This window comes from Argiope bruennichi, chromosome 9 (assembly GCF_947563725.1).
Source record: "Argiope bruennichi chromosome 9, qqArgBrue1.1, whole genome shotgun sequence".
Taxonomy (NCBI): Eukaryota; Metazoa; Arthropoda; class Arachnida; order Araneae; family Araneidae; genus Argiope; species Argiope bruennichi.
Window position 1 is genome coordinate 104485705 of NC_079159.1, and position 17480 is coordinate 104503184.

Below are 17480 nucleotides of genomic sequence, written 5' to 3' on the forward strand. Positions count from 1 at the left end.
AAAAACGTATTTTGAGTGTAATTTAATTACAATAATATGCATATTTATATTACTAAATTCAGGTTAAATTGCATGATCAGATGCATATACAGAATTATTAACAAGGATTGTGCACATTTTTCAAAGTCTTGCTCCTTTTTTTTTATGATTATTATGTTTCTATGATTAATTTAGTTCAAACTACTGAGAATTTAATTAAAGAAACTATGACGTTCCCAATTGGATTTGGTTTAGTTTACTTATATTAACGTCACGCTTGAAGCAACACAAGGGCTATTTTGGGACGGACCTCGTCATTTTGAACCACGGTCAGATCACAAGGAGGACACCTGAGCTGGCACCCCCTCTCCACACCACACCAGCGGGAGGACGTTTGGTCATGACGGATTTAACGTGCAATAGACCCCCTTACACGACGGTTCTTCGGTGGAATCGGGCCACGAACCTGAAATCCTCCGGTTCCGAAGCCGAGACCTTACCACCAGGCCACCGCGGCCCGTTCCCAATTGGAAAATTGATTTCTAGTACTCTCAAATTTTATTTGTTAAAATAGGTAATTTTTTCCGAATAAAAATTATACTTAATGAATATAGTATCAGTTATAAAACAGCATAAAGATATTTCTTCATTCAATTTTTAATATAAAATAAAAATGTATTTTGATGTAAAGATGGTAAATTCATAAAAATTAATTAATACGTTCAGAAAAATCAATTCTGAATAAGACTACTTCACAATTAACATAATAAGCTTGTAAAGATTTAGTGATATAATAATTATAGTGAACTTATTTTCATTTTAATATATATAAAATTAAAAAAATATCACGTAATTTGAAAAATACATGATATTTATCATTATAAAAAGGGTATTAAACCATTATTCCCCAAAATAAATGAAATGAAATTAATAAATAAAGAATTCTTATAAATATTATTTAATAGAATTTAATATATATGGGCAATGAAAATAATTTTATGTACATAATCTACCTAAATTAAAAAAAAAAAATGCTCTGTGCAACAACCAAAAGAAAGTAGAGGAAAGAAAGAAGGAATTTACACTTTCGACATTATATATAAACATGCGAAATATCTGGAATCGGTAAAATTTCCCTTATTTTATTTCTTTAATAGAAAATCGATTAATTGAGGACGTATAATGTCTAAATTTCTTTAATGAATGTGCAATTTTATTCTTTTATTTACATAATAATGTCTCATATAGATTTATTAAATGAATTATTTTTATTTGAAAAGTGAAATGTAAATAAAAATGATCTCAAATAATGTGGAATATTTAGAATAAGAATCACCTTCAAACTAAGAACCAAGTGTATTAGATCAATTTTAACAGTGTAATTCTTGAATCAATCTCACATGAATTAACCAAGGCCATTTGAGGCTGATTTTATCTTTTGACAAATCAATGTGCGGAGATGCTGAGGTTTCTCCAATTGGACTTTGAGGCCAGCAATGACGTCACCTTTTTCGCAGAGAGCATTTTTTGGAGTCGCTGGATTCTCGTATATATTTTTATCAATGGCGCTGTTTTTCAATGGCTTGCACGTCAAAATGAATCCATCAAGCTTTTGCTCCCTCACTGTCAGCCGCATTCCTAAAACACAGGCACAGAAAAAACATTCGTAGATATGATGATAAAGCATCTCAATGCAGTTCACAAAAGTTAGAAAAAAGACATTCGTACAATAAATAAGCAAAAAGCCAGCAAACTATTTGATGCGGATATCCATTGAGCCAGAAAAGTAATTACAACACGTTTTTTATCAGAGCATAAAACAAATTTTTATCAAAAAAATGTGGACATCAAAACGAAATAGTAAAAGCATGAGCCGTTGATGGAAATTCTATAAGTTAATTCAAAATTTTACTACGCTTATTATACATTTTTATTTTTAAATAATATGTAGTTATTTTCCATATTTGTTTTTTACTGCGTTTGAATTTTCTATTCTTTTTATCATGCTTTTACGATTTTTGCTTTGATCTCCAATTTTTTTTAAAGAAAACTTATTTCATTATGTACTTATTTCTTATTTCATTCATTTCATATATTATTAACTTATTTCATTCATTTAACTAAAGTATAACTTTAGTATATTAATAAAAGAGCATTGTTTTTTTTATTATTTTCTGCTTTTCTGTCTTATCTATTTAATAAATAATTATATTATTATGGAATCTTCTTTTGATTTGCTTCATTTCATTGCCTGATCTATTCATTAAAAATATGAATATAAAAGCAAAATCGATGGATCAAACAACATGTAGTATTCTACATATTGTTTGATTCATCGATTCATTCTACAGTATTTTACATTGATTGAGAAAATATAAAACAATATTTTCTCATGGAGAGGTTGATGGAAGGTCAGAAAAAACTCAAAAAATGTTTGATAAAAAATCACTAAGAATTTGGCGATTTACCTTGAGTTCTTATTGGAATTTTATTTAGAATTTGAGGATATATATAATGTCCAAAAAGTATATTATTAACCTTGGTGAACATTGGGATTTCTTTAAAAATATTTTTTAAATTGAGCTTTTTTTAAAAAACTTCATAGATGTTTCTAGTTATCTTGAAATAATTATGCAATTTTCAGCATGCACAACTCTTTACATAAAAAGCTTTACTTAAACAATCTCTTAATTTTAGTTTTTAACAGCTTCTCTTAATTTTTAAACTTTTACTATAAAATAGCTTAACTAAATTTTGTGGAAATCACTTTCTTAAAAAAATTATAAAAAGCGAATTCAATATTTCGCTCCCCAATATGACAACCATATGTTACCCCAATTTACAAAAAAGAGTACCTTTTAAAAATATAATGCCACATTAAGTATTAAAAATAAATTGGAAAACTTCTACTTAAATGAAAAAAAAAATGAAATTCTGGAGAATTTTGTTATTTTTCATATTTGTATATTAATATATCGTTCATATTTTTTGATATTTCCACCCTAATCCTATTTCCCTATTACAATAGAAAATTATCTACGGATTTTTATTATAAAATCAATTATTTTACAAATTTGCATTACAGCAACATTAATTACCTTAAAAATTTCATTTTCATACCAAAAGTGTGTGAGAAATTAAACTTTTTAAGAACTAAGTATTTTTATTTATTTAATTTTCCTTTCAGGATAATGAAATGCTAGGTATTGGATCATAAAAGTATACAAAATAAACAGTAAAGAATTTATTTAACAAAAAGATATACGAACACTTCTTAATCTTATAAGTAAGAATTTTCCTTTATCCTGATCAATGCAAAACGGTAATGAATTTAAGTAAAGTAATACTATTGCTTGCATCAATCACATCTATTAGAACATATGGTTGCCATACTTACTAATTACACCATGATCTTTTATCATGATCATTTGAAAACGTGAATGAATTTAAGTTTCGAAATACTGTTGCTTGCATCAATCACATCTATTAGAAAATATGGTTGTCATACTTACTAATTACACCATGATCTTTTATCATGATCATTTGAAAACGTGAATGAATTTAAGTTTCGAAATACTGTTGCTTGGATCAATCACATCTATTAGAAAATATGGTTGTCATACTTACTAATTACACCATGATATTTTATCATGATCATTTGAAAACATGAATGAATTTAAGTTTCGAAATACTGTTGCTTGCATCAATCACATCTATTAGAAAATATGGTTGCCATACTTACTAATTACACCATGATCTTTTATCATGATCATTTGAAAACGTGAATGAATTTAAGTTTCGAAATACTGTTGCTTGCATCAATCATATCTATTAGAAAATATGGTTGCCATACTTACTAATTACACCCTGATCTTTTAACATGATCATTTGAAAACGTGAATGAATTTAAGTTTCGAAATACTGTTGCTTGCATCAATCACATCTATTAGAAAATATGGTTGCCATACTTACTAATTACACCATGATCTTTTATCATGATCATTTGAAAACGTGAATGAATTTAAGTTTCGAAATACTGTTGCTTGCATCAATCATATCTATTAGAAAATATGGTTGCCATACTTACTAATTACACCCTGATCTTTTATCATGATCATTTGAAAACGTGAATGAATTTAAGTTTCGAAATACTGTTGCTTGCATCAATCACATCTATTAGAAAATATGGTTGCCATACTTACTAATTACACCATGATCTTTTATCATGATCATTTGAAAACGTGAATGAATTTAAGTTCGAAATACTGTTGCTTGCATCAATCACATCTATTAGAAAATATGGTTGTCATACTTACTAATTACACCATGATATTTTATCATGATCATTTGAAAATGGGAATGAATTTAAGTTTCGAAATATTTTGCTTTCATCAATCGCATTTACAAGGACATATGGTTTCTATATTTACCAGTTACTCCATGATCTTGTTTGCATTGTCCTGTTGTTTCACCAAAGAAATCAAGCGTGTAAGGATTTCCTTCGAATGGATTCTGTAGTGCTCCATAAGGGATGCAAATAATTTCTGTCATCGGTTGTCCATCGAAAAAATATTCTTTCCTATAAAATATAGTATTTAAGAATCAATGATATATTTCATTATCAATGTTTTCAAAATTTTTTTGTTGATAAATTTTGTGCAGCTTAAAAATTCTTCTCGGCAAGTTGGATGGCAAAGGTATATTCCTTTACATCTAAGTTACTATCTCGCAACATAAATTGTTGATGTTAGAAAGAGTCAATATTAGGGCATGAAAATCACATTTCAGCCTCTAACTTCTGTGATATTACAGGTATCGAAACATTTCAAATACAAAAATTGTTTGTTTTATTGAGGCGCCAATTCGAATAATGTATTTCTCTCTTGTTTACATTGACAGTTTTATGCATAAATGTTAATTGATTAAAGTCAGTCGTTTTTTCTTCTCTTTGGGCATTTGTGAGAGTGGCTTGAAAATAACTGGACTGTTTACGACATTACGGACATAGGCAAGTCAAGAATAGACGTTAAATGATTGTATCTAGTGTCCTCTTTTCTGCTATCGTTTCAACTCCATATATTGCTACGCTTGGCTTTAAACTTAGTCATAAACGATTAATTTAAATGCTGGGCCTGGAAGAATATCAAAATTTCGAATGGAGAAGCTTTCTTACGTGAAATTCAATCTTAAACTTTGGAAATTTGAGAGAAAAGTACTGTTTTCTTTTTCATAAAAAATACACGACTCTGTGTTTGTTATGTGCACAAATTTTTTACCAAAAAAGGATGAAGGAGGCCGAGGAGAAAACGATGACAGCCTATATTCCGTCTGATTTTGTTCAAGAAGTTTCTTCGACATCATAAGGTAATGTTGATGAAAAGGTGACAAACTATGTTTCATCTAATTATGTTCAAGAGCTTTCTTCGACACTATCATGATGTTACAAAATATGTTTCATCTGATTATGTTCAAGAGGTTTCTTCGACACCATCGTGATGTTACAAACTATGTTTCATCTGATTATATTCAAGAGGTTTGTAGAGGCTCACCACTAGCTCGGAAAAAATGCCATTGTGGCGAGAAAAAGATAAATCGGTTGCAGCGGAGATAAGGGGAAGTACACGACCTCCGACCCTTCACTTGATCTCTAGAAAGCGAGCGGTGAGCGACTTCCTGCATCCCGATAGGTTTCTTCGACACCATCGTGATGTTACAAACTGTTTCATCTGATTATGTTCAAGAGATTTCTTCGACACTATTGTGACGCTACAAACTATGTTTCATCTGATCATGTTCAAGAGGTTTCTTCGTCACCATCGTGATGTTACAAAATATGTTTCATCTGATTATGTTCAAGAGGTTTGTAGCGGCTCACCACTAGCTCGGAAAAAATGCCATTGTGGCGAGAAAAAGATAAATCGGTTGCAGCGGAGATAAGGGGAAGTACACGACCTCCGACCCTTCACTTGATCTCTAGAAAGCGAGCGGTGAGCGACTTCCTGCATCCCGATAGGTTTCTTCGACACCATCGTGATGTTACAAACTGTTTCATCTGATTATGTTCAAGAGGTTTCTTCGACACCATCGTGATGTTACAAACTATGTTTCATCTGATTATATTCAAGAGGTTTGTAGAGGCTCACCACTAGCTCGGAAAAAATGCCATTGTGGCGAGAAAACGATAAATCGGTTGCAGCGGAGATAAGGGGAAGTACACGACCTCCGACCCTTCACTTGATCTCTAGAAAGCGAGCGGTGAGCGACTTCCTGCATCTCGATAGGTTTCTTCGACACCATCGTGATGTTACAAACTATGTTTCATCTGATTATGTTCAAGAGGTTTCTTCGACACCATCGTGATGTTACAAACTATGTTTCATCTGATTATGTTCAAGAGGTTTCTTCGACACCATCGTGATGTTACAAACTATGTTTCATCTGATTATATTCAAGAGGTTTGTAGAGGCTCACCACTAGCTCGGAAAAAATGCCAATGTGGCTAGAAAAAGAGAAATCGGTTCCAGCGGAGATAAGGGGAAGAACACGACCTCCGACCCTTCTCTTGATCTCTAGAAAGCGAGCGGTGAGCGACTTCCTGCATCCCGATAGGTTTCCTCGACACTATCGTGATTCAAGAGGTTTCTTCGACACCATCGTGATGTTACAAACTATGTTTTATCTGATTATGTTCAAGAGGTTTGTAGCGGCTCACCACTAGCTCGGAAAAAATGCCAATGTGGCGAGAAGAAGGGAAACCGGTTCCAGCGGAGGTAAGGGGAAGAACACGACCTTCGACACTTCACTTGATCTCTGAAAAATAGGTTTCTTCGATACCATCGTGATGTTACGAAATATGTTTCATCTGATTATGTTTAAGAGGTTTCATCGACGCCATCGTGATGCTACAAAATATGTTTCACCCGATTATGTTCAGGAAGTTTTTTCTACATGGAATTACTTTTGCCCTATGCAGATAGTGTAAAGTTCTCACTCAGTATGAATGCCCACAGATAAAATGATCTTATCTTTGGAAGAAAAAAAAACGAATTGTGAATCTTCTCCATCGCCATGTTCCAAACCACATTTAAGCATTCGTTTTCGACCATGCTCGGATTCTCAATCGTAGAATACTCATGCCATTTACTTCATCTCGTCTCCCTGACTTTCTTTTATTTTACACAGTCAAAATTAATTAGAATTGAGATTATAGGTACAGAAGATGTTATTGTGGTGGATTTAAGGAAATAACTTTTTTTTTTGGGAAATGGTCAGAATATATGTTTGGAATTGTTCGCCTCATAATTCTAGCAATCCACATCAAAAATTCTGACTATTATAGTTGCGGGAAAATGTGCGATCCATTTCATTATGCCGTCATTTATCCAATAAGCATGTCTTTTCAACTCAATAAAGCCGCCTAGGATCTCAAATCAGAAGGTGTGGTAGAGTGATGAAAAACAAAATATCTAAAATCAAAACAAGAAACCTAGTGCAATTCTTCTAGGATTACGAAGGTCTAATTTCCCTAGATTTAGGTCTAGAACAATTTCTTGACTTCTAAAATTCTAATTTACTCTAAAATTCACTTCACCAACATGGAAGTTTCCGAGATATTCCTAAACCTTATATCGAAGCCTATGAATTCCTTATTCACACCAAGCACATTCTTTATTATATAGTTGTTTTATGTATCGCGAGGTAGTATTCTTTTCTTCAATAAATTTTTCAGTGCTTGCTTGTTCAGTAGACAGGGAAATTCAATAAGAAACCAATAAATACCTAACAGGTATTGAATTCGTAAATATTTAGTAGTGAAAGGAAATAAAATAAAGAAAGTAATGGAAATGGAATGCAACTTACGGTACTAGACCCATCATGATTGGCAAAGTAGAGTCACATTGGATTTCAACATTTCTGGGTGGAACTAAAAGGATAAATTGGTCAAATAATAATTAGAAACAATAAGCTAAAAACAAGATGTCGATCTAAAGTCATCTATTTATTAGTTTCCAAAAACAGTTATTTTTTTGGTGAACTGTTAAGAAAGTCTTCCATCCACTCCGCCGCTTACATCAATGAATTTATGGTTCTTTTTATTTTACAATTACTCGCTTATTTTGATGTGAAAATAGGTTGCATTTTCAATAAATATAAGTTTTTTGTTGAATTTTACCTAAACATCTTTAAAAAAAAATGTCATTCGCTGTAATCGATTGCCTTTGGCTTGCTGCCTTTTTGAGCTCCAGAATCTAATGTGAATAAAGATAACTGTAGCCTTGTTCTTGAGCAGTTAATTTTGATGTTGATTTTTCATATTTAGGATAAACTGTGAATCTTTTTAACATGATCATTTCTTCCAACATATCTTGAGTCAGCTTAAAAAGTAAGGCCTTGCATAGTATTGCAAAGTGTTGTTTATCACAGATATAACGGAGTTTGAACCTTCGTAGGATCAATTATTGGCACATTAGAGATGTGAATTCACTAAGGAAAATTGGAACATAATTATCGAGAAGCAGATCAGTTTAGATTCTTCGTTGTCTAATTCTTGGAAATCAGCCAAATAACTATTTTCTTTTTATTAATTCAAAATCCATATAGGGTGAATTTCACGTAATTTGTCAAAAGAAAGAAGGTGATGGAAGAGTCCATGTGAACCATAAAACATTTTATAAGCTTATTATCTTAATTGTTGCAAAGTGATTATGCTACCAATAGGGAAAAATTTCTGACTGCTGTATACGTAAAATAAGCACATATTTTTTTAGAGAGGGAAAAACACACCATACGATTAGTCTATTTTCATCAAGGTACTTGTATTTAAAACTGAGATATCAACGACGAACACTTAGTGGAATTGAAAATCAATTTGTCGCCAAAATCTTAATGTTGAATACTGCGAATACCATTCTAGCTACAATGTGTCAAATTTACTAAAAGATTGTCAGTTCTACAATATTTGAAAAGAATTTACAGTAAACGATATCAGGGTTCTGATTCAGTGCAAATATAGGCTTTCTTTAGCAAAACATAACAGAAATTAACAGTTTTCGGAACAGATATTCTTCTGAAAATTCGTGAATGAAAGGATGGTGGATAAATGAAATGTAAAAAAATATATCAATCTGAATTCTTTGGGGTTCATAGATGGCAGTTAGTCTGTTTCTATTAAGTATTTATAACTTCATAAAGACGTTTTCTTATTTGACTTCGATTTCTTGAGCCTATATAGAGAGCAGGTTTAAAATAGAAATTTAAATTAGAAGCGGCAATGGTCACTCGGCAGTTTTCTTTTTTGAAGAACACCGATTTCAGTGATTTATTGCAAATGAAAGATTAAATTTTTATTAAAATTGAACACCATTACGGTTTATTATAGATCATTCGAAAGCTGATGGAATAGGCAAGTGTTTGGCAAATCTGGCATAGCGTAATTAGAACGGTATTTGCGGGATTGCAATGTTAAATATTTTGCCGTCAATTCGATTTAAAATTTCGACACTTGTAGATCGGCTTTTTATCTAGTTAAAACGGTATTCTTGATAAAAATGATGTCTTGTCAAACGGTATTCTTGATGAAATCATTGTATAAGATGCCTTTTGTTCTTTCAAAATATATGCTAATTTTACGTGTAGGATTCTCAGAATTTTATAAATCAAGAGTTTTCTTCAGTTCATAGCATATATGCCAGAACTCGCAAAAGGTATAAGATAGGAAAAGATTGCTATAATAATTTATGACTGATATGGGGTCATCTATCACTGTCTTTCATTTGGCAAATGAGACCAAATTCTCCATTTATAACTGTTACTCAGAAACACATAACAATACTTAACTACCCTTTGGTTGAATATGTACGCCCCCTATTCTACTTTACTTGATATGCATATCGCTTTACAAATCTTCACAACTGTATATGGAAATTATTCAATCGTAGATACAACATAGAAATGTCAACTTGGTCTGAAAATTCCCCGCATGTACAGAACGCATCTTTTTTCTTCTTTTAAAACTATGGGAGTATCTAACAAATCTAACGATATAACAATAATCCTACACATACGACGGAAAAAATTCAATAAGGACAAAAAAAAAAAATGCGTTTTTTTTTTGGATTTGGATATTCTGTATTTGATTTATCGTGATGACTACATACCGATTATTTTATGTTCTTTCAAAATATTTGCTTATTTTATGTGACAGAGATTTTGTAAATTAAAAGTTTTCTCCGATTGATAGCATAATTACTTTATCCGCCATAGGGCCATATGGTAAAAGGTAGGACAGGATTGCTTTAATGATTTATGATTTCCACGGGTTCATCTATCATCCAATCTAGCAAATTTAATCTAAACTATCTAAATTATATTTTTGATGCATCGCATCCACAAGCGTACAATCAGTAAAAGATGGGGCCCAAAGTTTGATATAGATCAAAGATTCGGGCGATAAAAAAATTATAAACTTTTTTCCAATTAACTTGTTTTTTTGAGTTAACTCGTTCACATATATAGGGACGTAGACATACTTCCGTCAATTTCGCAGATATCTACAATTTTAATACAAAAACCTCATAGAAAATAACATCTATCAAGCATGTTCCGTTTTATTTTAATTGTGTGTAGAGATGGGCAGACTCAGTTTAAAAAAATAGCATTAAGCTTTTCGAAATCAAAAGGTTGAAAACATAGAAATTCATCACAAAATCAAAACCTTTTTCCTTGATGATTACAATAGTTTCTCAATGAGCACTTTGTCTCCAGAAAATAAATGAGTGCTACATCTGCCACTGTAGGGCAGATAGATTAAAGAATAATGACCGAAAGACAAGAAAGAAATAAAATTACTTGTTAAATATTGTTACGAAATTTCCGGGGTTCGTTTGGATAGTGGGGGTTATATGGTGAGAAGAACGCTCAATCAGCAGGCGGCAGTAGAAAATAAAAACAACGACGTTTATCTACACGAAGACACACAGGACAGCACAAAGACGACAACTATATACAGCACAGAAGACGATTATCTTCAGCCGAGACGTGCAGCATACAACAGTATACACAGCAACTCTACTCCGTCGCTGCTCCGCTAGTCCCTGGAAGACGAGTTCTTCACCGTCGCTTCCGACTACTCTTCGACTCCACTGGTCCACGACTCAATTCACCACCACTCGGCAGCTGCGAGACACTCCTTTTATAGGTCTCAGGAGGCGGGGCTAGAAACTTCTCAACCAATCAGAAACGTTCGAGGCGTATCTCCGTTCCTACTGGACGGATCGGGAAAATTCTTGATGTTTCGGGTATAACCTATTTTGGTGCCAAAGTCGCCAAATTCTTCGCCAAGTCAGCAAATTGTCGCCAAGCTCTGGGACCTCCTATGGAACCAACTATGCTGGGAAGCAGTATTACAGATTCGTAACAATATGTATAGCAATATTTGAGCATAAAACTCAAGGGAGAATTTTCAACTAGACAGATTAAGTAACTGCCTAGGGCCACTAGATTGAGAAACTAACCGCAAGTAGGTCGGTTAAAAAACTTCATTTTCATGATTACAAATTAAATAAGTTCGTAAAAAAATATAAATTTTATGAAAGATAAAATATTAAGATAATTTTAATACTTTATCAAGTATAATTATCAAGATTCTTATAAGCTTAGTGATAAGAATATTATAAAGGCTAACATCTGCTTCAATAATATTGTATATAAAAGTGGATGTCGGGCATTCTGAAGTCAAAATAAATAAAACAAATACCATTAATAAAGTAAATAAAATAAAAATTATTAATTTAAAACATTAACACGCATTAAATTATTATCAAACATTAAGAGGCTAAAATGTGAAATTAAGTTGCGAAATAAAAAAAATACATATTTTATGTAAGATTCAAAATGGCAGACCTCATGATGGTTACTGTCTAGGGCCCCACAACACTCTAATCCCCGATCGATGTAAGGAGAATTTAGAAATGCTTTGAAATTTGATAATAATTTTTTTCATTTGAATTACATTAAGAAAACGTTTTCTGAAAAAAAAGAGCCTTATATATGACATAGATACTTACTAGTTGGTATAATTGTAGGTATTGTAAATGTCGATGGTATATTTGGCATGGTTATAGTCAGTGTTTTTGGTTCTGTTGCGGTAGCCGTTGTCTTTTCGGCAGTTGTTGCTTCTTTTGTTGTTGCCTGGAATAAATAAAAGACATTGAATAAAAAAATCTCTATAAGGAAGTTAATATTTTTAAAATATTTTTTAAATGACGGTTTAATTTTAGCAAATTATATTATTATATTTTACGTTATTCTAAAACTACATAATAATAAATGTAATAAAAATTAAAAGCTAAATCGAAAGTTATAATATAAAAGTGAAAAAAGAATCTCATAAACTATATAAATAAAAAAAATATGTAACTAGGAATAAAATTAGGAATTAAAAAGAGATCGAAACACATGTAACAGCTGCTCTTAAGTAATAAATTATTTTTGGGGGAATAATTTTTTCTGACGCTGAAGTTTCGTTGGTCATAGGAAGACAGGTTTGGCCTAAACTGGTATTAGCTTTGTGGGAGGTGAAAATTCCCTATTTTATATTAACACTTCATTTTGTTATATAAAATAACATGTCAAATAGTTTTCAAAGGCCTAAATCTCTAATTTTTGGGTGAATGATATAATGCTGTAATAATTCAGAATTTCGCACTTGTCCGGAGGAGAAGGATTAAATATTATGAAAGATATGATATTCGGAATCAAACTTTAAGATCATTTGAAGATCGATATAATTTGTATTTGCAGTGTTAAAAAACTATCTTTAAATAACTATCTGGTATTTTTATTGATCTTTACCAGAAGATTGATATTATAATTTGTGGTTTTCTAATCTTTTTGTAATATTAAGATTTTTATCTATATAAATAATTTTTTATGTTTGTATTTCTGTATCTTCTCGCGTTATATTGAGTTTACGACCATGTCATTTCTGCGGACATAGATAGAACATAAATGTCCATACAAATATTAGAACCGAAATACGATATAAAAAGAAATGAAAAAAAATGAACTGATGAAATAAAAGATAGATTACGTCCTTTAAAAAAAATAGAAAAGATTTTAAATAAAGTTACTGACTTCTTTCGTAGTAGGTTCCATGGTAGTGGTAGTAGGCTCTTTTGTCGTCGTTGTGGGTTTTTCTGTAGTAGTTGTCGGTTTCTCGGTTGTGGTAGTCGTAGGCTTTTCCGTTGTTGTCGTGGGTTTTTCTGTTGTTGTCGTGGTAGGTTTTTCGGTTGTTGTCGTCGTAGGTTTCTCTGTTGTCGTTGTCGTAGGTTTCCCTGTTGTCGTTGTCGTAGGTTCCTCTGTTGTCGTTGTTGTAGGTTTCTCTGTTGTCGTTGTTGTAGGTTTCTCTGTTGTTGTCGTAGGTTTCTCTGTTGTTGTCGTAGGTTTCTCTGTTGTTGTCGTAGGTTTCTCTGTTGTTGTCGTAGGTTTCTCTGTTGTCGTCGTCGTAGGTTTTTCCGTTGTCGTTGGCTTTTCTGTTGTTGTTGTTGTAGGTTTTTCTGTAGTTGTTGTAGTGGGTTTTTCGGTTGTTGTTGTTGGAGCTTCCGTTGTGGTTGTGGATGGTATTTCGGTAGTCGTAGTTGCTTCTTGCTTTGACTGCAATAATTTCTATCATTAGACAGCTATCACTTGCAGTACATATTAGTCTGTGATGTGTCACAGATTTTCTTGCAAATATATTTCTTAATTAATTGCTAACGAAAAATAATTTTATTGTCGTGATATAAAGATAAGTTTAACTAACACGTATTAGTACTTAGCAATTGTCTATAGGGTATCTTAATTCATATTTTATTTTAGATTGTAACTCACTCGAGCACAAAATGATTGCAAAAGGGGAAGAAATTATAAATTTCTACATTTTTTTTGTGAAATAAAACATATAAGTTTGAGCTGTTAATTGGAGCGATTTTACAATTTTCTGTTGAATAAATTTCTGGATGTCTTAAGAGCTGACAGTAAATCATTGGTAGTGTGTAACATCATTTTAGCATCCATTTAAAAAGGGATAAAATAATGTTTGAGATTTCATTAATAAACATTTTAGTGGGGAAAAAACAAAAAGTTTTGAATACTAGAATGCTGCATCTTAATATACTCTTTTCAGAGACTCCTTTGAATAATGAATTTGATCTCCGATTAAACACTTAGCAAAAATCATGCTCTCAAATGATGTAACCTATGTTTCGTATCAGAACTGAATCAATGCTGAGGTTTGGTTCTGCATGAATATACTACAAAAATAAATTTAACACTTACGCTAGTAAAAGATTCACAGATGCACATGCCAAAACAGTCTATTATAACTAGCAGCGAGGCTATACAAAGCAACCGATATTTTATAAACATTAGAAAAAGATTTATATCTTCTAAATGAATTAAGTTTCCAATCTATGACTGTGTTTCGCCAACAATTGGTTGCACCGATCATGAACATCATTTTTAATTCTGCGATAGATGCCTGCTGCCGAGCACAACATGTCGTTGGCGATTTTCTGCAAAAGCAGTTCAATATTCGTGGGCACATTTTATAGCGTCAGATGAGAATGAATAAAAAACATTTCTGCTTAGAAAACTGCAAAGATTTATGCAAAATTGTTCAAAATTGCAAAGAAACAACAATACGGAATCATATTTTAATAATGTTAAAAGTGAATAGATAAAGAAATTGAAGTTCTTAGTTGCTGAAATAGGTTTTAATGTTCATCTTCCCCTTTATTTAGAAACGATAGGAAATAATATAGAGTTTGAATAAAGTTAAAAAGAATTTGAATTAAAATATGCGATTTTTTTACAAAAATAATAATTAAAACAATGTATACGACAAACAATATAAATAATTCACATTCTATTCAACAAACCATTCATGCAATCAGAAGACAAGATTGATAATTATATTTTTATCTTTTTATTGTTAAAGAAATTTTCACTCATTAAAAAACGAATGAATATTAAGATCTTTTAGATCGAGACTTGGACAATAAGTTACTTTCTGAAATCAACAAACTTGTCATTCAAAGCTCTTTTAATTTAAAATTTAATTCTTTTATCAATAAGATAAGCGGATCCATTTTATGAGGAAGCATTAATCAGCTTTTACTGTATAGAACTGATAAAACTAAAATTGAAATTCAAACGTTCGTTTAACTTACCATGTATATCTTCAAACCATCTGTTTCAGAGCAAATTTCTTTGTCACAAAAGCTTTCGCTCATGTATAAATCGAATAAGAAACAAGTCTTCGTGGAATCAAATCCAAATCCCTTGCAACTAGATTCTTTCATGCAGATTGAAGCACAATGAATCCTGTTAGCGACTGCTGTTTCAATCCTAATATTTCCTTTTGGTAGTTTGTCTTGGAAAGAGAATGTATAATACATGCTTAAATTGGCTGCAACATACCAACCACTTTGAAATAACAGGCAAAGGCAAATTATTATAAACATTATTCGGCAACTTTATCAAAAACTTTTTAGATGTCGTAGTTATCTTATAGCAACTTTTATATCATAGAATTTCTATAGAGACATGTTTAGAAGAGGATTATAGAGAAAAATAAATCAAGGATCGATTTACATATGATCACTTCCAGTCAAACGTTTTAAAGCATTTGGAAAAAAGTTATGATGAATTATTTATCTTAAGTTTAAGTGTACTATATAATTCCGAAAAAAAAACTATTTATAATGCTGCAAAATAGGGGAGAGCAAAAATGACACCAGGTATATCTCCAGCAATGATTCAAACAGCCTCATTGAAGTCATAAGAGGAATGCAAGATGAAAATACTATTTTATACTCGGAATATCAAAGCAAGATTAAAGTATAGTGACTGAATAAAACTAAGAAGGATATGCTAATATTGTTTCTGAGGATTATTGATTGCCACCGATTACATGAACTAAAATCAGGATTTGTCGTATAGAGTTGGTACTGTGTGAGGTATAGAAAGAATATCCTCACTATTTGTAGACTGTTTATTGCTTAAATATCTCTTTTCTACTCTAATCTATTCTCTTGATATCCTTCAACCATTTCCTTTTATAAACTCTCACTATGCAACCAACTGTTTATGTAAACTAGTATCTACTCTCTCCTGAAGCTTTTCAAAAGTCGAAACTCATTTTCTTAAGTGCCATGTCATCTCTGAGTCACGAGAAGTTTTTGTCGTGTATCTTTGCAACTCTAAAAGTTATGAAATACAAAAGCGTTTAATGAGTCTCTTGGGATATTTTGTTGTAGAGTTATTGTTTCTCTGCCATGGAAATCCTTATATTCTTGCGGATAAAATTTCATTTTTACTATCTAATATAGAAAGAGAGTTCTGCAATTGTCAGAGAATTCAATCTTTTGATGAATCTCCACATTTTAGATATTCGTGAATCATAAAAAAAAAAGAAAAAGATTTTTAGTTCTGGCTGTAGGTTTATTTGTGTACGTGTGCACAAACAAAATAGCAAGTGAACAATGCAATGCCCGTAACAGCTGGAATTTTAATTTTCCCTCTAGTAATGCAGAATAGTATTTAAATATGAACTACATTCGTACATGAAACATATTCGTAGTTGGGGGTAGGAAAACTCGAAAAACGTAACAAGTTGATTAAATGAAATTTGGCAAGTTATAACGACAACAAAAATAACTAATGACCAACAAAGGAGAAAAATCCAAAATACATATAATATATTATAGAAACCAGCGAGAGTGGTCTTCCCAAAACTTTGTAGCATACTTTCTAATAAAGGTGTTATCCCAGAGAACGCCTTGCATGGTATTGGTACACTAGGTACGAAATGTTAACTTTTGGTGTGAAATTAGCATTTTTACTGATTCTGTGGTGTGATATTTGGCGAGTGTTTTTGGCGATTATTTCCTGGCATAAAGTGGATGGTATATGAAAATCTAATTTGGCTTTTACACTCATTTCTTTCTAATTAGGGATTGCAATACCGGACCAAAATTTCAATACCGGTATTCGGTATTTTTTAAATCTTAATACCGGGATACCGGTTTTAATACCGGTATTAGAAATTTTGGAAAAAGAAAGAAAACACAGGTGTTTCTTTGTTTTATTCGCCAGTTTTGTTAGAGAGTGTAAATATCACAAAAAATAATTTGTAACTTATAAATTATAACAGTATATAATCACAAAAAAGTAAAGAAACATATTATTTATTTAAATCACAAAAAAAGTGTAAATATCACTATTCAGTTTGTGGTACTATTACAAATTTTTGAAATGTGATCTAAAAAAACGTAATGCATCAATGGTACTGTCATTAAGCCTGAAAAGTAATTTTGTGTAAAAATTAAAAGCTGTCGAAAACGCTCTTTCGGCATCTACGCTAGTTGGTGGTAATGTTAGCAATGCGCGATATACTTTTTCCAAGTATTTACCTCTAAATCCCTCATCTTCAAATAAATCGATTTCTCGTCGGATGGTTT

General features: G+C 31.7%; 1 protein-coding gene across 1 annotated transcript; it reads right to left on the reverse strand.

The window, feature by feature from the left end:
• Positions 1-1327: 1327 nt before the first annotated feature.
• LOC129985042 (mucin-2-like) lies at positions 1328-15251 on the reverse strand. Its single transcript, XM_056094968.1, has 6 exons — positions 15189-15251; positions 13114-13632; positions 12045-12168; positions 7840-7903; positions 4410-4558; positions 1328-1617 (listed from the first exon to the last, which is right to left on the reverse strand). The coding sequence occupies exons 1-6, from the start codon at positions 15249-15251 to the stop codon at positions 1385-1387; spliced, it is 1152 nt and encodes a 383-aa protein (XP_055950943.1). The 3' UTR covers positions 1328-1384.
• Positions 15252-17480: the final 2229 nt, after the last annotated feature.

Coding starts and splice junctions, on each gene's coding strand:
- LOC129985042 (XM_056094968.1), bottom strand. CDS start 15,251: ATGAGCGAAAGCTTTTGTGACAAAGAAATTTGCTCTGAAACAGATGGT. Junction 13,633..15,188: donor ATGGTTTGAAGATATACATG/GTAAGTTAAACG, acceptor AAATTATTGCAG/TCAAAGCAAGAAGCAACTAC. Junction 7,904..12,044: donor ACCTACAATTATACCAACTA/GTAAGTATCTAT, acceptor TTATCCTTTTAG/TTCCACCCAGAAATGTTGAA.